The 24,493-nt window shown below is 34.8% G+C and overlaps 1 protein-coding gene across 18 annotated transcripts in view; it reads left to right on the top strand.

Moving 5' to 3' along the window:
- IKZF2 (IKAROS family zinc finger 2) overlaps nt 1–24,493 on the top strand; it is a 148,554-nt gene that overhangs the window by 95,805 nt on the left and 28,256 nt on the right. For 10 of the 18 annotated variants that reach the window (XM_081051516.1, XM_081051528.1, XM_081051520.1 and 7 more), the window contains 2 exons: nt 2,799–3,065; nt 9,682–9,849. In XM_081051516.1, the coding sequence (XP_080907642.1) occupies nt 2,799–3,065; nt 9,682–9,849 (435 nt within the window). The remainder of the gene's footprint in view (nt 1–2,798; nt 3,066–9,681; nt 9,850–24,493) is intronic. The other 8 variants (XM_081051517.1, XM_081051525.1, XM_081051532.1 and 5 more) reach the window with 1 other exon arrangement.

Below are 24,493 nucleotides of genomic sequence, written 5' to 3'. Positions count from 1 at the left end.
TCCTTTATGTGACAATTATGAGTGAAATATTGGATTACATATGGTAACCAAATAGCGTTTTACCTGGATTTGAAAAATTTTCCTTCCCAGAAAAAAATATCATGGGATAATGTCTTGGAATATGAAAAAACCTATTGTAGCAAGATGCAGAATCCAGAAGCAATATTGTAAACTTAAAACATTCAAAATATACAATTAGCGTGCATGCCAAAAAAAATACCTTTGAAAAAAAAAGATTAAGGAAAATAATTGCAAAACGTATCAAACACAGGGCTAAGTTACTTAGTATATAAACATTTAACTTCAGTGAGAAAAGACTGACAATCTAGAAAAATGGGCAAAGAACTTTGATAGTTCTCAAAAAAAAAATTAAACATTTAAAAAGATGCACACCCACTCTTAATAAAAAATGCAGATTAAAAACTAGAATAAAATACTAGTTATTATCAGATTGACAGCTCCATGTGGTATAATATGCAATGTGTATAATAAAAATAAATAAGAAATAACGTTAAATTTCTATTGACAGAACCTGGATGAATAAAGTACAGTACATTTGTAAAATGAAATTTGTGTAGGTATTAAAAAGAGCAGTGGAAAATACTAATATGGAAACTACTAAACAGATAATTAAAGATTAAAGTGAAATTAAAGTCAGGTGAATTGTAAAATACTAATACTAATTGTGAATTGTACAGTCCAATACGTGTCAAAAAGAGAGACTACATATACACACACATACATCTACATACACAATACTGAAGTAGAAAATGAAGATAGTGGTTTCATTTGAGACCGGCACTGAGGGATCGTGAAGTTTGGATATAAGAGGATTTTTTTATTTTTTAGTCTTTATGTTCATTATTTTCCTTTACTATGTTCATGAATTCTTTAAACATAAAACAAGTTTAAAGAAAGAAAATTCTCAGTCCATTAAGTACAACATCTAACTGAATGCTGTCTGAAATACCTCCAATATGCCACCACCAATTTCTCGATTTTGTTGGGAGTAGTAAGATGGATAAAGTAGTGTCCCTACGCTTTTCAAAAATCAGCAAAGCAGCTCTGATTTGTAAGTATGGTAAAACTCAGTGTAGTAGTATATATACTCTATTAGAGATGGGGCCAGAAAGGCCATCTATGCCTTTAGATCTCAGAGTAGTTTACATACTAGAAGTTAATTGATCCTCACAGCCTCCTTACGCAAAAGAACACTGTATGTCCAGAAAAAAAAAATAACAGCTGAGCCCATTTTCTATATTTACTCATTCAATGCTCACATTAGCCCTAGGAAGTGAATCCCATTTCAATAGAGGACGTAGAGAACTTAAGTAACTGGTAGAAGGGGACGTTGGTTGTACTAAACACCATTGCTAATGTTCAAATCCAGGCAGTCTGCTTATAGGATCCTCCCTCTTCATAGTTCAGCTCTCTGTCCAAACTTTATTCTGGAGTCTGAGTTCATCTCCACTTTTCAAATGAAAGATATTAGAGTCAGAGGTTGAATGAGTAGTTCAAGATTGCACTGCTAGTAAATGTCCAAGCCAGTATGTACCAGAACCATGTCCTCAGGAGTAAATCCGGTGATCTCCTCATTGTACCACTCCGGCCCTAGTTGATGGGGGCTTTCCAAGGAGGGAATGGGGAACAGCCCTTTTGATAGCACTCCCTGTTATAAGTACTAATGACAAATCTCAAAATGTGTGGTTTCTCTAAGAAAACAATTGCAGTACGGAGAACTTCCTTTTTATGAAAATATTTCCTCTATTCAAGTAATAGCACATAATTTGTTTTGCTCCGTAACTTTGATATGATTTCTTTAAAAATTTTCAAGATCACTGGATAAAAAACAAAACAAAACAAAAAAGACCCTGGTATTCATTTAAAACTTGCTTCTGCTTTGTGAAAAGACTCTGTCAGCAATCCAGAATGAGGGCTGTGCTCACAAAATTCCAACTTTTCTGTGGGATGATCCAAAAACAGCAAACAGAAGGCATGAAATTTCTTAACAGTCACAAGTGCGTGCACGCATGCTATGCCATTCCTGTCGTTCACTGCTTTTTGGTGTGCGCATTTGAAAGCTGGATTACTTTGATTTGCAGACGAATGGGTTCCATGGAGAACTTTTTTCATAGGAAAAAAAGGCAGAGTACCTCAGGAGTACGTGAGGTGTGTGTACTCTGCCCTCCATTTATACAACTCTTACCTGAATGTATGAGTTTAGTCTGATTTTAGGATATTTGCCTTGACCATGTGCCTTCATATGTTTTAAGACATTTGCTAGAGTAATATCCTGTTATTGCTCTTGCTTAGTTCAGAAGCAGGTTTACACACGTACTCTGATATGAAAGACAGACTGTGAAGTGTATATGCCTATATAATGATTGTTACGTTAAGAAGAGGTATGGCTCAGTGGATTAAGCGGTGTCTAATCTTGTCTCTTCTATAATCCTACCTGAGTCTCAGTAGCCTTAGTGACAAACTCGAAAGCCAATATAAGAATTATTTAGACTTGCTTTAAAAGTATATAACTGAGTTAAGGAAGTAAATGGGTGCAGCGATCAAGTGTTATTCTGTTTACCTGGAGCTTTCCTGAGCCATCTCCACTTTCATGCCATAGCTTCACTAAAATATTAACATCAGAGTACAGTATGTGTTAACATTGCATTGGTGATGGACTGTATTCTACGCAATACTGCATTCTCAATCATGTTAATAGAATGGCAGTGGGTGGAACAGCGATGTAGGTGACACCACATAACATGCATTTAAAATGTCTTCTTCTTTTTCAATTACAGCAAATTCAGTAAAGCTAGAAATGCAGAGTGATGAAGAGTGTGACAGGAAACCCCTGAGCCGAGAAGACGAGATCAGGGGCCATGATGAGGGTAGCAGCCTAGAAGAACCCCTAATTGAGAGCAGCGAGGTGGCAGACAACAGGAAAGTCCAGGAGCTTCAAGGCGAGGGAGGAATCCGGCTTCCGAATGGTAAACTGAAATGTGACGTCTGTGGCATGGTTTGCATTGGGCCCAATGTGCTTATGGTACATAAAAGGAGTCACACTGGTAAGCAGCTGAAAGAATAACCTGATGACTGCCTGTGACATCTGATGTTGATATTACCTGACGTCTATTCTCTTTCCTTTTTATTCAGGGGTGGCAATGGTGAAACTACCTTTTCAGAATTCTGCTAGTATTGGAGTGCTGAAAAGCAGAGCGTAGCCTGGGTCTTGACTTCCAGCCTTCAAATCTGAATAGCATATCAGAAAAGAAGTTTGGGATTCAGTTTCCACAGTTCTTAATTTAGCAATAATATGATAAGGGTTCAAAAGTTATAGGAGAATTCCATTGTGTAACTTAATCTTTTTGTATTTCTGTATGCATTTCACCATACCCATGGGCAGGTAATTCAGTTTGCTAGCTAAAAGTTTACATTATAAAATGGTGCTCATCCATTTATATGGGGGTGGATCATTTTCACCTTATCTAGTTAACGTCTTGGAATACAATTTCCAATCAATCTTTGCCTACCATGGGTCTCTGTAGTAGATAGATGCTTATTTTCCTTAGGTTGAGAAATTTACCAACTTCCTGTAATTTTTTGTTATAAGTGTAGCAAGGAAGTATGTAGGGATGAGGTATAAGAAAGGGGTGGGTGTGCAGTTAGGAATCTGTAATCATGAAATAAGGTGAGAAAAGACACCTCAGGTTAATTTAATATATACTTTTAGACATTTGAGTAATGTAAAAACCAGCCAGAGTAGGAAGCTTTATTTAAATCTCTTCAAATCCTTTGTTAAAAAAACCCCCAAACAACAAAAACAAATGAGATTGATTCTTAAAAAAGATTGACTCTTAGAAGAAGTTTCAAGTTTGTATGAAAATTGATTTAAAGGTAATGATCACTTTAACAATAATGCAGAAGAAGTAGTACATAGCAAAATATTAATCACTAATACAGTTTTAAAATATGATACTCTTTAGAAGAGATAAATTATAATAAATACAGTGATTTAAAAGATTGAATTTTAAATAATCAATTTAATAAGTAGGTGCTTAAAACATGAGCGATACAAGGTACATTGCAATCTTTTTAATCCAGACCTCTCCTTTACATATGAAGAAATTGGAGCCCAAAACAGTCAAGTGACTTACCCATATCCCTTACATAGTTAGAACCAAGGTTTTATGATGCCCAGAGTGGTTTTGTGCAAATATACTATGCTTGGTATGTCAATACATGTTTTGATGCGGTATTACTGTAAGTCTGATACTTTAAAAATTATAGTAAGAGGTCACACTTTAAAATCAGTGTTATTCTAATAAAAATCAACAACTTTAGTGCCTATACCGTTATTCCAACCATAGTCACTTATATTTTTATTTTTTGTTTTGAATTTCCTTTATAAATAACATTTTTAAAATGTGTATTTAAAATTTTATAGTAATATTTATATTACTAGTGCAAATGTCTTTTGTTCCTTTAATTTTTAAAAATGTTTCATGAAAAAGTGGAAAGATCAATCTTGGACACTGTATGTGATAAGAAAAGAAAAGACTGTAAAATGATGAGTCTGCTTTTCCTCTATGCTCATGAAATAATTCTAATTGCAGTTCTAAAAGAAGAATTACACAAAGTTATGATGTCTTCATTATCTCAGAGTGATTATATTAAGGAAGATTAACACTCATTCAAATGTCTAACTTCTCCCATCTAGCAACATACATACTAAACAAAATCAGTTTAAAGACTTTTCAGTTAAATTACATATAGTGTTTTTTTTTAAGGCTGACAAGTATACTTTTAAAAAAACAATTTTTGTAAGATTTTTTCAATAAACTTTTCTGGGCTGAGTTGAGAAAATTCAGAGTGAGTATGCTCTCTTGAAAATTTAGGTTAATCAGTGTTTCACTGTATCTGCAGTGATTTTCATGAGGACTGTTCGTTTGTAAACACAGTTATAATTACAACCCTGCTATACTGTCCATTTGATATTTACTACAGTAGTTGAGTTGAATTATTTTGATTCGGAAATCATCTAATTTACATGGAAAATGTTTCCGGATAGTTACGCAGATTTCCATTAGTCCTAGGAATAGGAGATTCCCTCAACTAGTAAAGGCAAGGAAAATGGACTAAACCATTTAATGTACTCTTGCAACTCTGTGAGCTTTTATTGTTAATAAATATTTATTGGAGTATTGTGAAAAGTGTTACACTTTCCTCAATTCTGGAAGGTTAAAGGCAACAGCCATTCATAGAGGAGCTTGGGATACCTTTCACACATTGTTGACCTTAAAATTATGATACATCTTTAAATTAGCTATTTTTATATGTATTTCTGATGTCCCAGTTTATACATCGGAGTGGGTCATGACATTTTCTACTCTATTTTAGTACTATGAGAATAGAAAGTCTATTTGTATTTCTTTAATTTAAACTAGATTGAAAAAATGCAGTTAGAATCTAGTCACTAACTAAATGTTTTCTCCTTAATACCGTGAACTACTGTATTCATTTTAGAAGTTCTCATGCTTATCAATTATTTATAGCTAGTATAAAAGGCACGGTCTTAAATACTTTTAAAGTCTTTGGTAAACATGTTTCTGTGTTTTTAGCTCACAAAATATTAATATAAAATTGATAGTGAAAAAAGATACACAACCACCCAATTCCTTGAAATGACATGGAGTATCAGATCTAAGTCACTTCTTCTTTCTCTTTCATACCCTACTAAAGTGCCAATTGCAGTGTCTTCTTAATTGCTTGGTGTTATTTCTTTGGTTTTGCTACTTTAGTAGGTAATCAGGTAATATTGTCATTGGATACTCCAGGCATTCTTCACTGGGGATACAGGGAGAAGAAAAGAAGGGTAGTAAATCAATTCAAGCATAAACATGAATTGATACAAACATTATAAATACAGAATATCCTTAATTTTACTCCTCTTTGGGGTAGAGTACTTCCATCTTTGTAACTTCAAGTTTTTCAGCACAATATTTTGTACACTGCAGTTTTGTGCAGCCCTTCTCTTGCTCCAAGGCCTTCTCTACAAGTGCTTACGATTTCTCAAATTTATAGGTGGTTTTTCTGTACAACACAGGAATACTCTTTGGATCACCAAAGCAAATTGATGCATGTACACTTGCATTTCAATTTGGTATTTAACCTCAGATCTAGAAATATGTGTTTATAAAAATACTGAAATATAATTTATGTCATAATAAGAATAATAAATAACTTCATCCAGTGAATAACTAAAAATGGTCCTTGAGTAGATTAGTAGATTGATAAAAACCAAAAAGCAAAAAAACAGAATAAGAATGGAAATAAAGCATAGCTTGGCTACATCTTAATTGTTTCCATAGGTCCAAAGTTGTTAGCTTACACTTTTGTGCCCACCGCAGGGGGAGTTATCACAGAAACAATAGCTTACTTTGATATTTTTAATTGGATTAAACTATAATGTCACTAATGTATTTAGTAAATTTGTGTTTTTTTCCCCTGAAATGTGCTTTTATTTACATTTCAAAAAGAATATGATTCATATTTTTTTCAGGCAAGTTCTAAACTAACTCAAAAAGGACCAATTGATACAGTCTATTTATTAAAGAAAAAATATAACAAATAATTCAGATGTGTTGTTTCAAGTTACATATACAATATTAAGAGGATTGCTCACATTTTACAGGGATGGCATTTTAGAAAAAAATAAGTCAATCCACTTATTTTTGATTTTTTTATTAAACAGATTTGGGTATATCTCCTCCATTTGGATTATTCCTGGAATATCATTATGTATACTTTAAAAAAAAAAGTCTCATAACTTAAACTCTGTTTTCATCCCTGTCTCCAACCGCAGTGTTATTGAGGATTTCCACTATAATTCCACTAGGTTTAGTGTGGAACACATGAAAAAAACAGAGGATTGTTGAAATAATTATCATTTACATAATCAAGACATTATGCGTACTTAAGCATATTTCAGCCCCAAATGAGCAAAGCCATAGAATTAGTGTCCAAGAATTAAAAAAAAAAAAAAAATCAAAACTTAATTCATGTAAAGCACATTAGTATTTCTCAAAGGTTCGTCAGATTGAAATCAAAGTAATTATTAACATTGCCTCTTCCTTCTTGTCCAAAATGCTCACCTTCATCATGCTTCTATCTTTACTTCTTCTCATGGCCATGGGAACATGGTTAGCAAATGCCTCCACAGTCAGATCATATGCTCAGCAACAACACAGCAGTATTTCCTGATATATCCGGACGCCTTTTCCTTTCTCCTACACTTTAAGGATAATTGTATAAATTCAGAAACAATTCTTGTTAAAATGCATTTGAAGCTATCTGGAATATTTTATAAATGTAATAAAACTAAATTACCGTGTCATTAGCCTCATAAAGTTCAATTAGGTGAATTAAAAAATTATTTTTAAAAAGAGGTGTCCTTATTATTAACTTTTTTAAATTAGCATTATTCTGAAAGCATTATTAGCATTATTAAATTCAGTTCTCTAAAATAGAAATTTTAAAATATTTCAATTGTAGGAGGCTTAAAGAAAATATAATTAACATAACTGGAGTATATTCCAACGGCAAACATGATTTCAAATTTTTTTGTTCACTACCCTAATTTAATTTGTTTTAAAGTTATTGCATCCTAATTTGTTACTTGCCTGGGAAACCCCACATAGACAGATTTCAAAAGTAAAATATTTGGAGTGAAAATTATACTTTACATCTGCTATTTTCATACTGTCTGAAGAGTTAATTTCATGAAGACAGTACCTCCTTTTTCCTTTTTATTACTAATTCCGTGGTAGGGGTAGCGGGGAGAAAATCCTGATTTTTAAAAAGTTTTAGACTGCTATTGCATTGAAAAAAAATGTCAAAGAATTAAGTATTATGTGTGTGTGTATGTGTAAAATAAAAAAAGGTTTACCAATGTTACATTTATTTTAAAACATTTGACTATTTTGTCAGACTTCATATGAGAGGTTATAGATAAAATATTTCTCTTAAGTTGTATTTAATGTTGACTTAATCTGTGAGTTTTACCAAATGATTAAAAAAGTTAACTAAGATAAAATTAAGGTAACCTTAACATGATGGATAATTTTTTTCACCTAATTTATCAGTATAGGATAATTTGTAAACTTAGCTCATAAGATCTACAGATTTCTTAAGGAAAAAAATCCTTAACTTTTGCTATGCACACACAGATTGCACTTTTTTGGTATGCATGTCATTAAGTTCCAAAATGAGCAAGTACTATAGAATTTGAGATACACCTGATGTATCCATTTTTCAATTTCTTTAGTTTATAACAAATCTATATGATAGAATGTGCAGTGGCAGCTGCTAGAAAGGGACCACAGTTTATCTTCCTTATGCTTTCTACCTTTTTTTAATAAAAAGAATTGCTGAGTTTGTATTATATTAAAGGTCCCCCCAAAATATTGAGGTTTCATTATTCACTATTATTATGAATGTTTCAGTTAAAGATACGAAACATGACAATTCAGTTCAAAACATTTTTTTTAACTATCAAAATTGTAATCATCATCTCACCTCAAGTACAGAAATGGTCCAGTTCTACCAAAAGGAAATTATTTCTTAATTTTATTTTTATTCTAAATTTTGAGCTTTAATATAGTTGTACTATTTATATATTAATTTATAATATATTTCATGTCTATCTTTAGAGATAGACACACTTAAAGTATTATTTTCATGGTTTGATTAATGTTATCATTTGATCTACTTGCCCATTTTACTGTTTCATCAACTACATGTTTTCATGTTTGATGACATTGATGACAGCTAGTTGATGGCAACAGACTGATAATTATGGTTTGAACAGTTGTATAGCAATGTCAATAATAGGAAAAATATTTCCTATCAAACAAATGATTTTTACAACAAAAAGAATATACAGAAAATGTCTGAATGAATAATTTTCGTGGCTTTTCCCTGACTATATAAGGAAATTTTGCCAAAGGTTTTACTGTTAGTGACTAGGGAAACTGAGAGAGATCTGAGCTATATTTGGAGATTTTGTGGTAATGAGCTTTGTAACCTGGTTCATTCACTGAACCTCTTTGGTCCCCTTATGAGAAAATTATCAGGTAAATGAGAGAGGTCCCTTAGCCTAAAGGGCCCTTTCAACTCAAAATTTATGTAATTTTTAAAGAGAGTATAGTGCAGTAAAGAGAGCAAAATATAGTGAAACTGACCAAGATTCAATTATCAGCTCAACTACTTACTAGCTCTGTGACTATAATCACATACTTTGATACTTGAATCTCAATTTCTTCATTGGCAAATTGAAATTATAGATACCTGGCTACTAATGTTATTATGAGGTCTGAAATATTGTATATACAAAGCAACCAGTAAGGACAGTCAAGTGGTGTCACCTAGTTCAACCAATTGAACAGCATTGTTATTCTTTTGAATCAATGACAGGAATCCTGTAAAATTTATATGAAGAGGGAAACTACACTTGAGGTAAAGTTTGAGACTGTATTAGCAAAGCAAACTCTAGGAAGAAAGAGGTTAGAAGACTTAGGAGGGAGATGAATCTCCTCATCATAGAGCACTGGCTCTAGTTAACGATGAATTAGTCACTTTGTACATAGCCTACTTGGTCTTTCTCACCTCTTTTCCTTTCCACAGGAGAACGTCCCTTCCACTGTAACCAGTGTGGAGCTTCTTTTACTCAGAAGGGCAACCTTCTGAGACACATAAAGTTACACTCTGGAGAGAAGCCGTTCAAATGTCCTTTCTGTAGCTATGCCTGTAGAAGAAGGGACGCCCTCACAGGACACCTCAGGACCCACTCTGGTAAGTATAAGAGACTCTTTGAGAAGAAAGCTAAAATTTGAGAATTTGGGCAGAATAGTACAAAATAACTTAAGAGCTTTGTTACCTAGTTAGGAATGAGCTAGACAATATTTTTTATTTGTGTACATTGAATAACTGATAAATCTTGTAGGATGCATGTGACCCTTCCCTTTTAGACTTACAGACTTGGTAAAAAGGAGCAATGTCAACTGAAGAGTCTCTTATTTCAAGCCAGTGAAGGAAACAGCTGTTACATAAGTTTTCCATGGTTTTTAACATAATTATTAGCAGAATCATTACAGTTAATCGAGGACAATGGAAAAATCTAGTGAAATATCATAGTTACATGCTGATGTTACCATAGAGGAGATGAAAGCTGTGATATTTTGTGACTGATATAACTGCCCAGGCTGGTACCTCAGCGGGAAATCAAATATTACTATTTTTAAATGTGAAAATATGCTCATTAGAAAATTGGCTGTTAGAGTATGTCGTATTTCATTTTAACTCCCCATGTTTCTTTAACTCTTGAACTATAGTCACTGGATGTTCTGTGCAACTTTTCTCTGCTTCATAAATTATCATCAAAAATCTGGAATAAATCTGATTTTTTAAAATGCTAGAACATAGTACATGAAAGAGAATGATTAGAAATCTGAATTAATCTCATTTGATTACATGAGTTGCCATAACCAAGAAGTCAAAGGTGAAAAATTAATATAGAATACTCTCAAGCAAGTTTTATATGCTCCATCTATCCATGACACATTAAATTTTCATTTTAATATGAAAATATGATAGAAGTGATATTTTCACCTACATTTACATATGATATTAGAGAGTGCTGTGGATTTTGAGTTAATGCTTGCATTATCTTCCTTTACATTTTCCCTGTAATAAGCCTTAGGCTTAACCTAGTTTTTTTTGACACGAATGTGAAGTATATACAACTATTTTAGACATTAACTCAAATTGGGGCAGTTACAGAAAAATGAAATTAATGCAAACATTTAAAACAAAATATTTTAAGTATATAGTTTACTTTCTTCCCTGATTCAATGCAATTCACTTATTTCCAGCTATGAAATTTTGTATTTTATTTTGAAATTATGCTATGAAAATGATCTTAAAGTGGTATGGTTTTATTATAAAATATTCTTTATTGAAAGTTACTTTTAAGACATGACAGTTATTTCTTTAGCTATCCATGTACCTCTGGCTTATTAAAGTATTATGACTTGACCAAGGATTATATACAACATAGATTTTTAACATACCTACTGCATAAAGTTGAGGCAAAAATTCTTCCCATGTCTGTTTTATTCTTCATAAAAATCTGTTGCTTTCAATACCATGGTTTAGTGTACACATTTCTTTACGTGGGGATTGCTATATTCTTAGAAGATTCAATGCCTGGTGATGCCCCTGGAGGGCATTCGATATTCATCTCGGATTTTAGTTTCCTTGATTTCCTTTTAGTTCTTTTAACAGATCTACACCTGTGGGTCATGTCTAACAAGTCAAGACACCTTGGTTTTTGTGTTAGATTAAGCTGGGCAGCTACAATCAGCTTCTTTATGCAAATTAGGCATGGCCCATCTAAGGGTGCCTAGTTGGTGGGTGATGAAGTGAAGGGAGGGGAAAAGGTCACTCCAAAGTAGGCCACTCCCATTGGCTTTGGCTAGGCCCGATCCTTAACATTATTTACATTGTTCTATGTAACTGTAAAGTTTGTGTGTATAAAGTGAAGCTGTTTCTGTGAAACTGTATATTTTGTAAACAAATATATTGCTGCTTTGAGGTTCAAAAAAAAATGGTCCCTATAACTGCAATCATGATGATTTTGCAGTTTGGTATATCAAGCCATGATTTTTGCAGATATATAAACAGCATATTCAGACTGGCTAATTAGAGAAAGTTTACTGGAGTGATGAGTGGGAGAGAGAGGTGTCATCTAGCTACTTCATCAATCAAGGGATGTTATCAAATCAGTCATCCTTTCAACTGGAATCTACAATGTTAGCCATCACCTATGTTCTTCATAGTAGATGGAACATAAAGCTGTCAAAGTCCATGCTTCTCTAATTGGTCAGAAAGCTCAAATTGGTCATTATAGTGTTCTTCCACTACCAATTCTAGTATCTTCTCCTTACCCTCTTTTTAGCACCTGGGCTGGATAGTTTTCTTTATCTAATGGGTGACCCAAACCTTAATTTCTACAATTTCTGAGTATCAAGTGGTCCTGCCTTTCTTGGATTATTGCAGTTTTCCAATAACCAGGATTATTGACCAAGTTTTTCTTTTTTTTTTTTAAAGAGGTGTCCTGAGTTCCAAACATAGTTGTTCTTGCCCCTGTCGTACAGCAACAACCCAAAATCATCTTAGTACTCAGAAAAAAATAACCAACCAATGGCCCACTTCTCTCCCTGTAGTTTAGCAGTTTGATTGAGGTGCGCCAAAGAGTCGGGGAGTAGTCTCAGCTTCCAGTACAACAGCAGTACCTGAACTCTCATCCCTCGTGGAAGCATTCTCTTAGGCACTGAGAGCTCCAGAACCACCCATCCCAAGATTTCATTCATTTCAGCACAGGAAGTGAAAATTCTTTAACTTAACGTAGTTACCTGATGTATTTGTACTGTGGCCACTCCTACCTTAACCTCCTTGTTCTCAGACTCATGCATTGAGGCTGTGGAGGAGATGGCTTTAGGCATATGTCATATCCTGCAGAACTATAGAACACACCCAAGCTTCTCCCCTTTGGCAACCATATACACATGGACCGCTTCACTAGTAGGCTATTTTACCACTGCATTTGGCCAGATAGGTCTGGATGGTAGGACAGGAGATATGACCAGTAAAATAGTATATATGTTTGAGCCCATTGAATTTCCTGGTTGAAGGCAATATTTTAAAAAATACTGTGGTAATTGATAAGGCATTCTGTTAAATCCATGTATAGAGAAGCCTGCAAAAGTATCAAAGGAAGGGGAGGTAAATCTATATCCCAGTATCTATTACTTCCTTTAAGGATAAATTTCTCCCTCCTTCATATTGGAAGGATTCCAGTATAACCTGCCTGACACCAATTGACAGGTTAACGCCCTCCCTCCCCGCCACCCACCCCGGGAATGGTGCCATATCAGGGTCTCAGCATTAGGAAGTTGTGAACTCAGCAGTGGTAGTGAAATCAATCATAGAGAGGGTCTATGCTGTTGAAGTCTGTGCTGTTGAATCCATACATCGTTTCCATCCCTGCTCCAACTGACACTTTGTACATGGGCCACTTATTTCAGCAAGCACCAGAGTAGCTATGTAAAGAATCTGACCAACATGCATAACATAGATTGTCTGATTGGTTTGAGACACCCATCAGATAATCTTGTCCAGATCACTGAGAGCCTTTTCCACAGTGGAGGAAATTCACACGGGACACAGGTCATCATACTTTGTACCAGTTCTGAGCCGTTCATCCACGTAACTCTCTCCCACATCTTCTGTCGTCAACCTCCCAGTCTTATTCTTCCAAGGCCTTGACCATATGGCCATGCCATGTTTTGTTACCTCACATATCTCTCCTTCCATGCCAAGTGTACAGTCTGTAGCTCTGCTGGGGGTATCCTTTCACGCCTGTATTTTGGGGCCAGCCCCCTCAGGGGAGCTGTAACACGGGTCACAGCTCTTATCAAATATCATGCAATCCATTTACCAGCTCCATCCACACAGTTTCATCCCCCATGGATTGTTCATTGAGGACACCCCATGAGGCCACAGCTGTGGGTTGTGGGGAGATTGTGAAGCAGTAATAGCAGGTATCAGGGACGTTAGCTACTTGGGCCTCCCAAACCTGCATGGTCCCAGTCTCCTTTAGTAATGCATTGCTCTTGTGCACATCTTTTTAAATGTTATGTCAAGTCAGATACACCTGGTTCATTTTGTGTAGTTTGGGCCACATACTCATGTGGGATCCCATGGCCCACTACTCAGTCTTAAACCAAGTCCAAGAGCAAGGTAGAAACAGCTTTTCAAATGGAGGATAGTTATTAGTAGAAGATTGCATGCCTTTACTCCAAACAAAAAATCTGCACTCTGAGGCTTTTATTGACCCCATCTCTGTCTGCTACAGACATTTCCCAAATTCACTGCATTGCTGGATCTTAGAGCTGAAGGTATAGGAAGCATTCATCACAGCAGAGGTATGCTGCAGATCCTTTTCTTGCCCCAGCCCTCTCTCAATACTGGCCACCTTGTGGATTACCGATTCCGTTGAGTGTCAGACCAGCATACCCAACGTGGGATAGCTTTCCTCCAAAATCCAAAGAGGGCACCACATGCGTGCCTGTTTCTTCACGATGATAGGCACAAGGCACAGTAATCTGTCATTTACTATAGAGGATTAATTTCAACATGCCCAGACCACTAGGCCCATAACAGTTCAGCAATGCTGCAAGTCTCTGAACTTTCATGGAGATCATCTCCTGTCCTCTAGCATATATCTTACCGAGGCATCTTAGGTATTTACTACTTCCTGCTCATCAAGTCCAATCAGTATAATACCACGAATGTAATGTCCCAGCTTGATGTTCTGTGGGATGTCAAGATGAACAAGATTTCTTTGGACTATAGTATGACAAAGAGAGGAGAGTTGACCTAACCTTAAGGTAAGATAGTGAAAGTATGCTGTTCCTGCCATGTGAAGGCAAACTGCTTCTGATTATCTTTGTTGATAAGGAATTATTTTTACAAGAAATTGTTAATAGCTTCATACCTGGTGTCAGGGGCTATGTTATTATGATCCAGTAAAGATACTACAGTTCGAACACCATCAACAGTTGGCATTGTGATGTGATTAAGTCTGCATCCATCCACAGAACCATCTAGGTCTTACGTGAGCCTAGCAAACAGTTTAACTGGGTAGGTAGTAGGAATCACCACCTCAACATCTTTCAGTTTTAGTTTACTAGTATTTTAGGAAAGGTGGTATTTCTAGGGCTGTGCTTTCTAATATGGCAGTTACTAGCCAAATTAGGCTATTAAGCACCCAAATATGGAGAGTGCCACACGTTGAAATGATATTTTTTATTAAATAAAATATATTAAAATTCCACCTTTTAAAAATGTAGCTACTAGAAAATTTAAAATTTCATACAACTTGTAGTGCCATTGGACAGCATTGTTCTTGGTTTTCACATAGCCTTTCCTCCATGGGTCAGAGGACCAACATAAGGATTCTTCCCGTTGCTAGATGTATATATTCCTACAATACTGTGACATGGATTTGGGTGATGTCTCCATATATATCTTGACCTCTGTAAGCCCCACTTTGACCTGTGGGCCACAATGGCATTTTAGGTTCCAGGGATTAATGTCAATTCCGAGCTAATCTAACAGATCTGACAACCTCTGGAAGGACTTGGTATTTTCCTTTTCCCAATGTGCAGTCACCATCATGAATGGCCACAGGTGATTCTAAATCTTTGGCCAGGTTTCAGGGCCCTTCCTGACAGTGACTGAGTCTCCACCTAAACTTATGTGACTGGGTCTATGAATAGATTTAGGTTTAGAGAGTGGATAAGAGATCACAAATCCTACCATGGTGACCAAAGTTGGTCACCATTTTGCCCAAGAAAGCTAGTCTTTTCCTGTCTCTCTAAGTCAGTTACCAGCTTTTCAGTCTAACCATTTGTTCCATTCCTGGGGACCCCATAATCGATTAGCTATCACCATAGCACCCTATGGCACAAAATGCTCTGGTTGTCACCTCATTCCTATGCCTTGTTAAAGTAAGTGAACCTTCCTGAAATTTATTCCTACCACATACCTTCTGTCACGCAGAGATCACATTATATACATTTAAATCAGGGAGCCCAGTTCTGTTTGCAGCTTCTATCATTGTTCTCTACGGCCTAGAAAAGATAGTTAACAAGCACACTGGTTCTTTCCTCACCACTATAATTCTTTGGTGAAGGGAGTGTCCCACAGGCCTGGCCAGTGGATGGGTAGAGGAAGGCTGAACAGGGTGATTCGTAATAGCTCCTTTCCAGTATTCTTACTTACTTGAGCTTTTGAACTTCTTCCACTTGGGTCTGCCAGGAAAATTCTGGCATTTCGACTTTTTACTATGTAAGCCAGCATTCAATCAAGAATTCAATTAATCAATCATTCCCACCTGCTCAAAACAATATGTTAAATCCCAAATCTCAGATGAATGTACATGTATTGATAAATGTGGCCTGATCTCATTTTAGTTCATCTTCTTGTTCTAAAACCCTTCGAATCAATCCATTTCATTCCCTTACATGCTAGCTAGACTGCTGCTGATATAAATTGGCAACATTTTTTCATCCTTTCAGTGTATAGGCTGTCACCTCCTGGATCAGGCCTTGAGCTTGAGGGTAACAGGAGTGAGTCCTGAAAAGAATTGCCATCCTTTGGGTTCCTGCCTCAACTGAAGCTTCTTTGAAAGTCTTCTTACTATCTGGGAATATTCATTTGTGAAAATGTTGATTTCCATTGATGGAAAGGTGGGAAGTGAGGAGGATGGTGTTTTTGGTAAAGACGTTTCAAGAGTGTTTGAAGATTCAACGTTCTGAGCCTCTTCAGCATTTGATCAGATAGCACCATCCCATGTTTCAACTTTTCCCCATCACTACTCCACCACCAAGACCAGTAATATTAGTATTGCCCATTTTATTTGGCATAGCAGTTCCATAAGCCTTCAAATCCGATTCTGGAGTTGGCCTTCACCCTTATTTGCCCTGAGGCTTAAGTAAATAAGGACTCTTAAACCTGACTGAGAAACTTTCTGATATTTTACTTCTGCTCTGATTTGAGCATTCAGGGCTTTCAATTTGTCCTTTCTCCTTTGTATCCTTCTTAGCAGCATCAGAAGTAGTCATGTCATACTACAGTTTTCACACTACACCCCACCACTGTTAGTTTAGCCTGAAGCCTTACCTTGCATCGGCACCAGTGAATCTGTGTGATCATGTTCCCGCCCATGCCTAGAATTACCAGTATTCCATTAACTCCCCGGTAAGAAGGCCATGCTGTTCTCTTCTCACATGAGCAACCCAATGGCAAAATGGCGTTTTGATTGACTTGGGCCTTGGGCCACTCCTGCTATCTATAACTATCAATCACATTCCTGACTGGAAAGCAGCCAGACACTCAAATAGGGAAAATTTGGAGACATCCATGAAAGGACTAATATTTACAAGAGAATGGTTAGGCATAAAGGAAACCAACAAAGGACAGTAGAAGCACTCTGAGGCTAGCAATAGTAGGATGTCACTAGAAGAGGCAAGGGAGGGGAGAGGTCACTGGCCTGAAGAGAGGAAGGAGACAGTCCTAAACACTGACCTTCCATAGAGGGATATGTACACCAAACCTGTGGCTGAGTAATAAACACCTTGACCTCATTCTTTCCACCTACCTGTCTCTTGCTGATGCCTCACATTAACTGTCCCTAAACAGAAGCCAGAGGACAAAGGACCCTGTTGATGACGTCAATAGAAATTCGCTTTATGTAGGAGCAGAGCAAAGAGGGGTGAAAATGGCTATGGAGACGGAACAGAGATTATGCCACAGATTGACTAAAATTGAAGAACTAGTGCTTAAAATAACTAGTATAGAGCATTAAGTGTAATGTAATGATTTTAATTCTAATTTCTGTTTTTTTTATGAATATTACTAGTAGAAAGTATTTTGCTCCTCCCCCACTTTGGTTAATGACTGTTCATTGTTTTGTTTTATTTAGTTATTGTGTTCTATAGTATTATCACTGCACTTCTTTATACTATTACTGTATTTTAGTTTTGAAATATTTTTATCTCGTAGGTTAGTAACAAGGAGCCCAGTATTGTTGTACACTTAGGTTTTTGTGAGATTCTATATATCTATATTCTCACTAATTTTTGTCTTTGCCCACCTCCAATTCTTTAGCTTTCTTTGTTTTAATCAACTCACTTTTATTGCATCTTTCCTAAGTGGCAAAATTAGTTTTATTTCATGGGAATGTAGATATTTGAATGATTTACATAACTATAATAAGAGGTGCAGCTGGCATAAGTAGGTGTGACAAGAATTATAACTGACTCTTAGTGACTCCAAAATCCAACTGCTGGAAGTGTTTATGTGGACATACAAAAGAGGGGCCTAGGAGTGCCAGGAATTCAATGTTTTGGAAATTCACCCATCAATATGTTTTTCAAAAGGAATGGAAAGGCAATCAGTCAAAAGGGAGCTTCTCACTATTATAATTCCCATTTTACAGTTAAGGAGACTGAGGCACAAAGGGATCACGCATGCAGAGCCTGGATTCAGACTCCAAAATCAATACTCTGCTATGGGATAAATGATAACAGCCTCGTATTATCCTATAAAATTTTAACTCTATTATTACCTCAAATGATAAAGAAAAAAAGAATACCATCTGGAAGTCAAGAGGTTGACATTAGGTTTTAGAATGCGCTCACTGCAAGCTAGCTATGTGACTTCCTCAAGTCACTTAATTTTATCTTCCAGTCTCCTTGTGCTACTAATATTACACGATGCTAAATACAACGTGTTATCTTTTCTCCCGGGGCTTTGCTGCTGACCAGTTAACTATGACCAAGCCTTAAAGAGTAAAAGAGTTGTAGTTTGTTTAACTTTTAAAATAGATTTGCATAAAATGGAATAGGTTTTAAGTTGAAGTTTTCAGATGTTCTTCCCAGTGCCCATATTACCTCTCTGCTACTATCTGCTAACCTAAATCTAAGATAGACAGTTTCTGATTTTCCACTTGTGGTTCCACAGAGTTTGTTCATTCAAAATATATTCCCTTTTAATAAATACTTTTTGAAAAAGCTCCCTTTGTCTTGCTGAAAACCAGCAGGAGAAGTTTAAAACAACGTTGAATTTCTCCTCACAACAGAATAAGAAATGAGTTTAAGTGTACAAAACCCTGACTGTTTGATTTGATGGCATGTTTTAAATTTTGATTACAGTCATTGATAACATTTAAAAAGTTTGAAAGGATGCCCAGTTGTACAAATAATAAATCAGAGCCCTTTAGAGAGCAAAAATACTTTGGGAGTGTTTACCGGTGTTTGCCATGGTAAAGTTTATTTTCTAGCAATGCTTTTTTAAGAATATAATTTTATTATTTCTGGAAATATATCAGACCAATTGCAGATAATTTTTTTTTTAGTATCAGATAATTCCTGTCAACTCCTATATTTTATTTCCTACTTCTTAAAATAATGATGGAAGAAATCATAGCCTTTCTTACTTCGGTTTTAGCAGTGCTGTGTACTATTTCTTAAATATTTTGTATTCAAGAAATAAAAAATAAAATGATGCAATCTAAGTTTTATTTGTACAATCATCCATGTTTGATTTTTTAAAATATTTTCATTTGTTATGGGTTACTGAGAGGTAATTTATTTGCCTTGATGCTGGACATTTCATTAGAATTCCTTTATTTCATTGCAATTATGTTGGCTAAATTTAAACATGTCTAGTAATCCCAACCCTCTTTCTACTTTTGTCCCTTTGCAACATCCAAAACAAAATGAATGGCTGAAAAACACAAAAAGTAAACATATCTTTTTACATGTGAAATTTAAATGACATTTTAAAAGAGAGTGGGAGGAGAGGGGAAAGAAAGAAAAATAAGGAATTGGAATATATCATCAACGATATATCAGCTGAAGATCATAGTCAGATTTTCAGCCCGGTGAGAAAGTAAATTGCACTTTTATGAACATGGCCCAACCTTATACATTATATAAGGTTGTGAGAAAATAAAAGATACTAGTTTCTATTCTAAAATCTTTATTCCTTAATCTTAAGATTTACCGTTCAAATCACCTAATTTGCTTTATATAAATTTATAATATAACATAGTATTTCTGAGTTTTTAATGATGAATCATTCAATCAGTGCTCCTGCTACAAAAAATATTTTTAATTAGTTTTATCTCTTAATTTTTTTAGTTTAACAAGTGATTATATTCCTTTCATTCCTAGAAATTTGGTTAGTTTGCTTCAAATGTTATATATTATTCCTTTTGTTTTTATTATACCCAATATACTGGGGAAATGGTGTTTTAATTAAGCCCTGGATCCCTATTGACCAAAATAATACTCAGCATACTTGTTATCTTTTAAATCTAGGAGGAACTAGAATTACATATATTTTTTTCTAATTAACATTTCAGATATATGTCTCACATACTCTAATGCTGTGCCCAAATTAAATATTTAAAACAGAAGAGTATGTGTTTCTAATATATGAAAACTTACATAATATATGTTGTAAACTTCTTTGTATAAATTATAAAGAGAAAATATTAAATAAGAACGCTTTTCACACAGTCTCAAATGTTTTTATGTCATATCTAAAATTCAGTTTTGGCCGTTGGCATGTACTGGAGTCAAAATATTACAAAAAATTATTGCATAAAGATGGAATATTTTTAGAATATTCAAAAATGAAAAATCCAGATGTTTCAAAGAAACATATTCCTTGCCTGTCGTATTCCTAAAAAGCCAAATATTCCTCAACATTAGCATATTTTTAAAATGCTTGTTTGTAGTAACTCTAAAGTATTTTACCAAAATATATTTAAAAAATCCTTAAATAAGCAGATCAGCGCAGTGTTTCTGATCTTTTTGTTCATCTTATTTTAAGAAAATAAGAACTACTTCGTGATTTTAAGACCTGCTATAAAATTCTAAGTAAAACCTTTGCTTTCAATTAAACCAGTATTTAGTGTATGATATAATTATTTAGTTGGATATATCACCTAAAACAAAATACTTTGTAAAAATAGTTTACCTTATACAGTCATGTACCACTTAACAACGGGGGATACGTTCTGAGAAATGTGTCGTTACGTGATTTCGTTGTTGTGTGAACATAATAGCGTGAACTTATGCAAACCTAGGTGGTATAGCCTACTACTGTAATTTTATGTTATCCTTATATACTACTGTGTTTCCTCGAAAATAAGGCCTAGCCGGACCATTAGCTTTAATGCATCTTTTGGAGCAAAAATTAATATAAGACCCACCCAGTATTATATTACATTATATTATTATATTTTATATTATATTATAATATATTGTATTATATTATATTATATATATTACATTACATTACACCCGGTCTTATAGTGAAATGAGATTGGGTCTTATATTAATTTTTGCTTATTTCTGGGGAAACATGGTACTGACAGCACAGGTTTGTTTACACCTGCATCACCACAAACACATGAGTAATGTGTTGCATTACAAAATTACGGTGGCGACAGCATCACTATGTGATAGGAATATTTCAGCTCCATTATAATCTTATGGACCCACTGTCGTATATGTGGTCCGTTGTTGACTGAAACATTGTTATGCTGTGCGTGACTATATATCTGTATCACATAACCCTGGAGTAATAGCTATTGGAGGAACTTTCCAGTGTCAAAGTCTTTTTTTAACTTCGGGTCAGTAGCCTACATTTTTCTGAACAATAATCTAGTTTATTTCCAAACACCTTAGGAATGTTGATTTTTACAACACTACTTTATAACCTATTCAATGTTTGACAATTTTCAGCTTAAGAACTTTGTTTTTTATGTCTAATTGTCAATTTAAAGCTGTTTTGTCCTATAAAAAGGAACTGGACCAGATGTACCATGTAGATATCCATCTGTTAAGAACTTCTGCCTCATTGTACATTTTTATTCCTTTTATATAAGGACTGTAGTCTTATTTTTCAAGGACTTTATTTTATCCATTAAAAATAACTCAGAAATACTGAATGCTTATATTTGTTCCTAATACTGATTTTTAAAAAAACTATCAGTTAAATAGCACATTGCTGCAAACTCATTTAAAAGTTTGCCTTTTTTTTTAACTCTGGTTTGTTTTGTTCATTTATTTCTGTATCTATTAATGAGAAAATACCTATAAAATAAAATATTATGACTCACTCTGCTTTTGAATATATTTGGACATTCACGTTTAGTAGAATGTTAAAGCAACCAACAGGCATTTTTAAGATATATACTACATACTGTGTTTCCCCGAAAATAAGACCTAGCTGGACCATCAGCTTTAATGCATCTTGTGGAGCAAAAATTAATATAAGACCCGGTATTATATTATATTATATTATATTATATTATATTATATTATATTATTAGACCTGGTGTTATATTATATAAAAATAAGATCAGATCTTATATTAATTTTTGCTCCAAAAGATGCACTCGAGCTGATCGTCTGGCTAGGTATTATTTTCGGGAAACACGGTGCTCACACAGAAGCTCGTAAAAAGAGATAGCTTTCTCCTTATCTTCATGTTTCTTAAAAATGAAGTTTAAAAGTAGCATCTGGCTTGGACTGAGATAGAGCTAACCTTTGACCATATTGTTAGAGAAACGACTTATTGTCAAATGTTCTAGTTTTAAGTCTGAGATGGGATAGTCTGTTAATCTGGCGTGAGAATGACATACCCTCAAATGTAGTCATTTCTTACCAAAGGATTCACTACCACAGCCACATCACTTCCTTAAATTGCTGACTGATCAGGAATTCCATTAAACTAAAAGGTATTCTAAAGTACATGTAACGTTTGTAATCATTCACTCTTTAGTAATACACTGTCTTCCCATCTAGTTTTATTTAAATTATTTTCCTTTGTCGCTCCCCTTGCATTCTACTCTTTCTTTTGTTTTTCTCGTAGATTTTTCCACCAACCCTTCAATGTTTACTTCAGAATTACTTCACTTTATTTTTTGAGGTGACTTCCAGAAAAAAGTACATAAATAAGTACCTTTATATTACATAGAAAATGATTTGTATAACATGGAATTGCTGCAGGTCATAGACCTCTGGGTATTAGTAGTACTGATTATTTTGTGAAATGAGTCGAGTAAAAAAAAAAAATAGGACTTGGCTTAAAGTTTATCATCATCAGTTATTTTCATGCTGATATAATTTTAAAACCTGATCACCATGACTTTTCTACCAGATTTACCAAAGAGATCCGTTTAAAAAATACTAATTCATGGACCATTATATGATAGACATATTGGATTAAATTATGCTGGTTCAGAAATTGAATCTATTGCAGCTCATTCATAATAGTGATGGGGCATTAAGTATAGTATAATTTGTCCTGCAGGCTTCCCGAGTGAGAAGGAACTGTTTTCACCTGATTGTAGACCTGGCACCTGGCCCACTTTCTGGGTGATCTCCCAAGTGTGAACTTTCCCCACCCTCTACTACCCCTTTCCTTCTTGGAGGTGGTTGATAGAGGTGGATTACCCTGATAATTACACAAGCTGTGTCAGTTGCACACATGATTTGCATAACGGTGCTATGCTGATTTCACCCTTCAAATCCTGATACTGATGACCTTGGTTCTTTCTTTGTACAGTATGCTTTACAATAAACACTGTAGAGAGGGGATGGGATTAGTATCATCATTTCCAACTCTTAAAACACACACTTAAGACCTTGACCATTGAAATTTGATTACAAGGGAAAAGCCACTTTCAGTCAGGTCAGCTGGTAAGATAATTCATGTGATTTCCACCTTTTTTTTTTCCCAGACAAATAATCATTATATATTTTACCCTATGTGTTCCTTATAAAAGAAATTAAATAATTTAAATAACGTACATGATAGCATATTTTAAATGGACTATTTTCCAGTAGCAGTAGTCAAGTTTCTATAAATTCCAGACCTGTATCTCCAGAAGGAATTATTAAAAAGAAATCTTTCTTCAATAACACGTACTCATCTGATGTAGCTCTTCATTTTGGCGCAAAAGTATTTATTTGATCAGTTTACTGTTGGAAACTTTCTTCTTTACTTTTTTCTATTCCCAGGAGTTCTAAAGAAATAGGCAAGAATCGTGGATCTATTTCTCGTTCATTCTTCTCAATCTTCTGCAGACACTGCCCTCATTCCCACATTTACTGTCACCGTTTTGCACCCTATGTGGATGTTGGTGTGGACAGCCTGAACTTGTGGTGTTTCACATTTCCCCTTTCACATCGCTGAGTCTGCAGGCCTGGCATGTTTGGAACTCCATGGCAGAAGTGGAAGGGCGGCATGCCAATTTCATTGCTCACTCAGTGTCCAAAAGGGCACAGCACACTATTTTTTTGAGGTGTTTTTTTTTTGTTGTTTTTTTTTTAAGCTAACCTCCACCCTCTCTTTTTATTTTCTTACTTGATCCTGGTATGTGAGTCAAGGAAGCCTATTCTTCCTCAGCCTGTACTATCTTGCCAAATCTGGTAAGAAAACTCCCAAATAGGAGAAAACCATACAAACAAGGTAAATAAAAACCAATATATCATTCACTATAGGCATATAAGCATATAAAATACATAGAGAATATAATTAAACTTTTATTTAAGGTATCAAATCATCTATCAGAGTGGTATCCCTTTATCTTGTACAGAAATATGATAATAATCATATAGATAAAAATGAAAGATTCTAAATTCAATATAACAAGAGATCTTACTGTATTTTATTTTGCATCTGCATCTCTTATACTGTGTCGATTGAATGAATGAATGAATGAATGAATGAATGAATCAACGGATGCTTTCAGTTGAATGTTTTTGCATTCACCAGAAAGTTAGTTTTT

Source organism: Rhinolophus hipposideros, assembly GCF_964194185.1.
Source record: "Rhinolophus hipposideros genome assembly, chromosome: 6".
NCBI lineage: Eukaryota > Metazoa > Chordata > Mammalia > Chiroptera > Rhinolophidae > Rhinolophus > Rhinolophus hipposideros.
This window is presented reverse-complemented; position numbering and strand designations above follow the sequence as displayed.